Raw genomic sequence first — 7,286 nt, 5'->3', positions numbered from 1 at the left:
GCACTGCTCTCACTCACCTTTCGTATCGTGTCTGCTCACCAGGTGTTCCGCTCTCCTGGATCGCTCTCTCCCTCTATCTCTCTCTCTCTGTGTTTAAGTCTCTAACTGCCCAGGTGATCGAACTCTCTTATACGCCACTCTCAGGTGTGCCTGCCAGCTGATCTTATTGGAGGTATAAGAGCTGCGATCGATTTTAATTGAATGAGCCGTCTGGGATTCGCCATTTTAGATTTGAACTGCAGTAGAGGTGGTTATGGGTGAAAAATAAAAGGAAAACTTAGCTAGGAAAGGGCTGGAAAGACATTAAGTTATTGGATTATTAAGATGAGTCTTTATTTTTAGGTTACCAATTTATGATAACAAATCATTAAGTATTAGGTATTTGGTAATAAAATAAATGGTTAAGTTGTTAGTAAAATCTAAAGAGATTATCCTGCTGAGGTAATAAAACCAAAAAGTTTGTTATTAAAGAACTCTGCACCTTAATTGCTCATTAAATACAGCTCAAGGATCTCATTCTTATTTAGAAGTTAACTTAAACTTAATAGTTAAGACCTTTAGAGGACTCTTTAAGCTGTTAGAGAGCTGTTAGAGACTCTTAAAGCCGTAATAGCCCAAAGCATAAAACTGGTAGCTCTTAAAAGAGTAATAAATCAGAGGACATACCAAGCATAATCCCCAAAAAGAAATCCTCCCCGTATTAAAAACACTTTACTACACCGTTCATTAGGTTTGACACATTTTAGATAGTTTTCTGGCCGAAAAATAAAAACTGGCCAAATAGCACGCGAATCCTTCATAGACCCCATGCAGTTTTTGATGGTGGAAAAGCATAATTAAATAGAATTAAAGCATAAATTAAGTCAGCTTATGTGCTTTCTTTGAGGGAAATCAATAAAGCGACAATTAAAAGGTATCTGTATCTACATATTCCACGAGGAGAGCTGGAAAGGAGGACTGTCATTTCCCCGTGTAATTCCCTGAATCATAAAATTACCCCAACGCACGCCACACATAAAAGCCATTTTCATTTTGACTCAACCCCCTGGCATTTTTTATTCCTTCTTCTTCTTTTTTTTTGGGCCATTAGGGAGCCACAAGTTTATGTTTTCCACGGGAGGGGGGAAAATGGGGGTCCAAAAGTATCTGGGATAACACGCAAACGTGGTTTTCAAAGGGGGGTTTTCAGAGGTGTGGCCTCTCCGGAAAGCGGCGCAGACTCAAAAGCCAGCCAATCGGCGTTCGACGAAAAGAGCGAGAGATACAAGATACAAGATTCAACGAGCGAGCGGGACGGGGCATTCGGTTGGAAAGGGAGAGCGCGATACTTTTGCGTACACGGTGGCAGTAAGTAGAAAAATAACAACAACAACAACAACATCAACAACGGCACTACACGCAGGTGGAAAAACAAAAAGAAACATCAACAGACCAGGCGAGATACAAAAGTATCTACACTCGCACATACGCGACTCGCAGATACATTCGTCCATATTCGAAGCTATTGATAATTGACTACGGTTTTCTCGCTATTGACTTCGTGCAAATTTGCCATTAATGCCGCCGCAGACGTCTCGAGATACAAGATACAAGCTCAGATACACTGCCAGATACATTCGAGTCTGTTTGTCTTCGAGCTTTTGTTTGCTCCCGAGCTGCTTGTCTTACGTTTGGCATCCGTGAGATATGCCAAAGACACATTTCCAAGTCCGTACTTGACTCCGTTCGCCGGTTGACAAATGTCAGCCAATTTATAATGCTTTTGGCCTAGAACGAACTGTCTGCGAGTGGCTGAGAAGATATGCACGCTCTGCGGGGATATAAATATCGTTATTATGGTTAAGGGGCTTTGAAATATTTACGGGTGTTGCGTTTATTTATTGGAAAACTATGGAAATGCGGTAAGAATAGCTTTTTCTACTGCAAACGTCTAACTATTCACTAAGCAAACTAATAAAATGATTAGGATTAGTCATAACATATATGCTAATATTAACTGATTAACAAAAATAAGTATCTTACTTCCTTTTTAGTGTCCCTACACCATGTTTCCTCATCTTATCCTCGCAATCAACTTAATCATTTAAACTTCCCTGAATGATATTCATCATTCACCCCTAATTTTAACCCCTCTTACTCACTTTTCACCCTGAAAGTCCCCTCGAAAACCTGTAATGTATCAATTTTGGCGCTTTTATGTCGATCTCAGAAGACTTCACCATAAATATTCAAATTGGAAGCGCACATCCTTGCAGGGTTATTGATTTTCCCGGCAGCGTTATCTCCTGGATTTATTGATGCCACTGGTCACCATCTCTTACCTCACACAACGATCGAAGAGGAAGGCTAACCCTCAGTGAAGTACCTGTTATGAGACAGGAGATCGGAGGACACTCCTCCCCCGAAATTCACTGCACTCGACCGAGCAGAACTTATCGGCCAGAACGACATGATTAATTACCCAGCCAAGACCCTCGAGATCAGTTCGTTTGAATTGTGGCCAAAATATTGTCACGCTTCGGAATCGGAATAAAATGAGAAGAAACACGACCGAGAGTCTCCAAGGAAATGGCTCTGCGCTTGATTGATTCCACTTGGCGGCACTTGCCGATAAAGAAGGACAAGTTCCCAAATGATTCCGATTTATTTGGGCCTTGCATTGTCAACCCGGAGTTGTGTTTTGGGGGAAAGAGGGAAAACGAGACCCAGAGATTACGCGGCAATTTGTTTTGTCTGCGCATTTTCTGGGAAATATTTTCATAATTTCTTCGGCTTAACCTTATCTCTCGAATTTATTTGTTTGCATAATGCGAGGGTAATTGAAATCTCAGTCGGGGGAATTTGGTTTTCGAATTTCGGATTTGGGGCAGGGCCACCTCGAATTCCATCTAACCCGATGGCCAGAGATCGGAGATATGTTAGTTAGGCCGAATAATCGGTGCCCCGAAATGTGCATTCTATGCAAATGTCGAGTCGCGTTGCAAGATGCAACTGCGAAATTTATGCGAATGCTAATCAAGTTAACACCATAGTCGTTGTCGTCTGACAATTTTTAAGTGCGTATCTGTGTCGCTGCTGCGGCGGCAACAATTATTAATGATTTCGCTAAATGTTACAGAAAATAATGACAGCCCAGTGCTGTGCAGCTCCACAAATTACAAATGCACACAAAATGCCTTTTGGATTTCGGATTCGGATTTTGTATTTCGGTTTTTGGTTTTCGCTCCTCGCCTCTCGCCTTTCAACACCTCGCAGCCCACATTTTGTGGCGTTGAATGAATGATTCGACATGTTCCAAGTGGGCGGCCCGCCTGAGGGCGTGTCTCTTTCAGTTGGGGGCGGGGGGGCGTGGCATAGAGGGGAGGCGCAGAGATATGGCTTTGGTACCGTAAACAGCAGGCGGCTGATTCTTCCACAGCTTCATGGGCACTTTTTTGACATTTAGCGCGTGCGCAAACGCAGAAGAAAGAAAGAAAGAGTCATGATCTAAGCATCTAACGATCTTCGACACAGAGAGAAATAAATACTACCAAAGTCCAATCATTAGATTATTACATTTTGCAAGTCACTTGATCAATACAAAATGTTTTGCCATCATATTTATTATTTCCTTTTATGGCTTTATTAGCCGTAATATTTTCTCAAGACTTCATCCTCTTCCTGCTGATAATAATGGCTTTGGAGCTCTGAAAGCGTGTTTATTATTATTGATAGTAATTACCTATAGTTTTATTTTAAGTCCAACAATCTGCCATAATCGACAATCTATTATTTACCATTTATATTATCACTTTCGATTGTTCTCCCGCTTTATATGGCTGTCAACAAACAGGAAAATTCTTACTAGATCTATGGCCATTTTAGTTCCCATTTTCTCCCAGTGAAAGGCCTCCATAATGTTCCCGTTCCCTGTCCCACTTCAGGTGTTGGAAAGATGAGCCCCCAGTGCGGTACTCCTCCGACATCATTTCTATGATCGCGTTAATCACCTTTCGAGCCCACTCAAAGCGAAGTAAAAACGATATGGCACTTGAGAGTGGATGGGATCGGGGATCTTCAATCTCTATGGGATGGGGGCAACTTACAAACGATATCATTGCTTACTCAGCAGGTTTCGGGACGCAACTATCTTTGGAGAGGGGGGAGGCAAGCTGCTAATGATGCGACTGCACAATTGAAATGAAATTAATTTTACGCGGCAATTAATTAAGTCTTGGCTGTGGGCAGACGCAGAGAAAGCCAAGGCCTCCCACACCAAAATCATCATCTCCCCTCTAACCACGGCTACGGCCAATAATAGTTATTATTAATTGGGCTAACAAGTCTCTCTCGGCTTTTCCGTTTTTGGGGTTGTGAAATCTCTTTCAGAGCTACGAAGCCTTGGCGAGAAGCCATAAACCACTGATACACCATAAATGCGACGACGCACAAAACAATTGCACCGAAATAATATAAATTCGTGTGAAATTAAATCATAAAAGTAACAACAATCTGTGGCCAAACCCAGAAACCCACCAGTACACGTCAGACGGCACAGACATCGGCCAGACTTCAGACATTATTCGATTCGATATTCGACACTGACACAGAAAGCAAACACAAAACCCAAAACGGCGAGCAGCCGAAAATTTCCATAAGATTTTCTATCGATTTTTATGGCGAATTGGAAAAGTTTATCAATGCCGAGAACTTTTCTTCGAATGCGACATGCAAATTATGAAATTTTCTGTGGTGAACCCAAATTCTCACTAAATTTCCATATAAGGCTGCCCTTTTCTATTTGTTTATCATTTTCTGTTGTGAAGTGGCCATAAAATGCCCTCCTTATCTATTTGTTTTCGTTTATAAGGCTCTCTATGAAGCGATTTTCTGTTGATTTTTATGGCCAATTGGAAAAGTTTACCAGCGCTGGAACAAAGCCGAAAGGCTTTGATTTGGTTAGCGCCAATTCGCCCTAAACTTGCTTTATGGCCTAATGGGGGCTATGATAAGACCTGAATTCTGGGGAAAATAAGACGAAATCTTGGGTTCAGCTTGATATCTAGTAGTTCTTGATTTTAGTTTTCCCAGATTTCCATCTTCTCCATAACATAATTTTCTCTTTCGGCAAGTAACTCTAGCAAATTTCCAAAATGAGTCCAAATTCCCGACGCTGCCTCATACTGCTTTTCATAGCTGTATCTTTTTTGGCCATCCGGCTATTGGACAGTTATATACATCATAAAGAGCGTAAGTTTAGCTTAGCCAGGAAAATATATGTACTATATAAGGTTTCCATTACCAACAGCCTTTCTAACTTCTCATCGTGACGAAATCCTGGAGATCCAAGACGATTTGGTGCATCAGGCAGATAATGTAAGATAGTCTCAAAAAAGTTCTACTGTATATACTAATCCCCTCTTATAGTGCACCTTGAAAAAACTGATGGCGGATGACTCTGTGGAGTATCTGCAGATCAGTTGCCATGTGGATAATCTGCCAGAGGGCTATGTGCGGAGGCTGAATCCCGTCGATTACGGACGCAGTTTCTTCCTGAACCAACGCATTCCGAAGCCCTCGAAGCGCCAGTGGAATTTCCGAGTGCCCACAGATGCCGTGAATGGCCTGAGCCTGCTGACTTGATTGATTCGACTCCACTAGACTGATAAAGAAAATGTCAAAAACGAGCTTATCACTTGGGTTTTTGTGGGGGAACACATTTGACCACCGGGGGATTTCAATTAATCCAGAGGTCAGCATAGAAGGAGCCGCTACCGAATGATCGGTAATGATCCCCGGGCCTTTGTCTTTAATGAGCTTATCCATCATCGCGGTCACAGCTCCCAGCGACTTTAACTCATCTGTCACAGGGCTAATAGGTTTCATTAGTCATCTCCAATCGTCCGGTTTATCAGCTGCTTTTTTCTCTCGTTTTCTGGTCATTTCTCAGAGTCGCAGAGTCGCAGAGCCCAAAAAACAAAAATGAAATATTTTCAGTATTTGGTTTTTGCCTCAGTTTGGCTTTTTACCTTTGCCACCTTTTCGTTGGGGGCTTGCGTGTCGACAGCAATTTTCACCTTAATTATTTTTGGTGGCAGGAGTCGGGTGGTTGGACGACGAGGATGTGTCCAGCACGCGCTAATGTTTAATATCCGCCAGGATAATGGAAAGGGTGGCTAACGGATGGGCAAGGGAGGTATAGGACACCGAAGAGGACACCCAGACCCAAAACCAGACCAGACAGTTATGCAAATTTCCAACTTTATTTGTATATTAAAAGAAGAACAAAACCTCCACGCCATAATGATGAACCAAGGGAATACCTTGTGACGTCCGGGCAGTTTGTGGAAAATTTTAATAAATTTCACTTACGCAAATGTAATAAGTTAATGATACGGCAAGGTGTCAAGACAATAAATATTTACCATAAATATCTAAAAAATATTATAATTTATATGACAGTTCAATAAATTGGCGCCTTTAGGGCAAATCGATTATATGGCGAAAAAAATAACAATAAATCGGTATTTGAATATTCATAAAGGCAAATGCGTAAATTATTTAAATGAGAAAAATAAAAAATGTACTCTTAGAACCTTGAAAAGTAGTTTTTATGGGAAAATGTACGAAAATAATCTATACTTTGTAGGCAGAACTGAAACTACACCTAAAAATTTGTTATATTTTCAATGTTTTTTGATCCAGTAAGATTCTTAATACGAACTTAGACATACCCTATAGATTAACGAAGCTAACAACCATCCAAATACTCCCCGAAAGCCAAAGAGCATCTGCAAAACGGAAGCGAAGCGTGTGCTCGTAAATTATTGTGGCCAAACACAGATACAAGGCACACACATACTGGCACAGCGACACCCACAGGATATCAGCTAGCTATATGAGTGTGCCTGTGTTTGTTTGCCCATTTGGGCCATCGTCCTTTCGTGTCCTGGCTGTCTAACATTGTCCGTTCATTGTCTTGCCATGGCCTGTTTTTTTGAGAGGTGAAAAAGCGGAAAGTGGGAACCCGGGGGCTGGGGTTTTCCTTTCTGTTTGCCATTCAATATTGGCGCCATTGTGACTCTCTCCCCGCAACTGCTTGCAGGTCCTTGCCACCCGCTTCCTTTCCCCCCGTCTGCCATAAAATGTTCAATTAGTTAATGAAAAATTTTCCAATTGGAAAACAACATTCGAGTTCAACTAACGACGTTGAGGGGCCAGTAGGGGGTTAAGGACTTGGGGTGGGGGACTCTTGCCTTTGTAGAATATGCCTTCAGGTCGGAAATTTATGCATGTGATTTATGCAC

At 41.8% G+C, this 7,286-nt stretch overlaps 1 protein-coding gene across 1 annotated transcript; it reads left to right on the top strand.

Annotated features, from left to right (window-relative positions):
- Nucleotides 1-5,073: 5,073 nt before the first annotated feature.
- Nucleotides 5,074-5,666, top strand: LOC108107703. The gene is made up of 3 exons (XM_017215309.2): nt 5,074-5,229; nt 5,288-5,355; nt 5,407-5,666. Exons 1-3 carry the CDS (start codon nt 5,133-5,135, stop codon nt 5,620-5,622), a joined length of 381 nt encoding a protein of 126 aa, XP_017070798.1. The 5' UTR covers nt 5,074-5,132; the 3' UTR covers nt 5,623-5,666.
- The last annotated feature ends 1,620 nt before the right edge of the window (nt 5,667-7,286 follow it).

This window comes from Drosophila eugracilis, unplaced genomic scaffold (assembly GCF_018153835.1).
Source record: "Drosophila eugracilis isolate 14026-0451.02 unplaced genomic scaffold, ASM1815383v1 contig_2088, whole genome shotgun sequence".
Lineage (NCBI taxonomy): Eukaryota > Metazoa > Arthropoda > Insecta > Diptera > Drosophilidae > Drosophila > Drosophila eugracilis.
Note: the sequence above shows the minus strand (reverse complement) of the source record. Positions and strands in the feature narration are given on the sequence as shown.

Coding starts and splice junctions, on each gene's coding strand:
- LOC108107703 (XM_017215309.2), top strand. CDS start 5,133: ATGAGTCCAAATTCCCGACGCTGCCTCATACTGCTTTTCATAGCTGTA. Junction 5,230..5,287: donor TTATATACATCATAAAGAGC/GTAAGTTTAGCT, acceptor CATTACCAACAG/CCTTTCTAACTTCTCATCGT. Junction 5,356..5,406: donor TGGTGCATCAGGCAGATAAT/GTAAGATAGTCT, acceptor CCCCTCTTATAG/TGCACCTTGAAAAAACTGAT.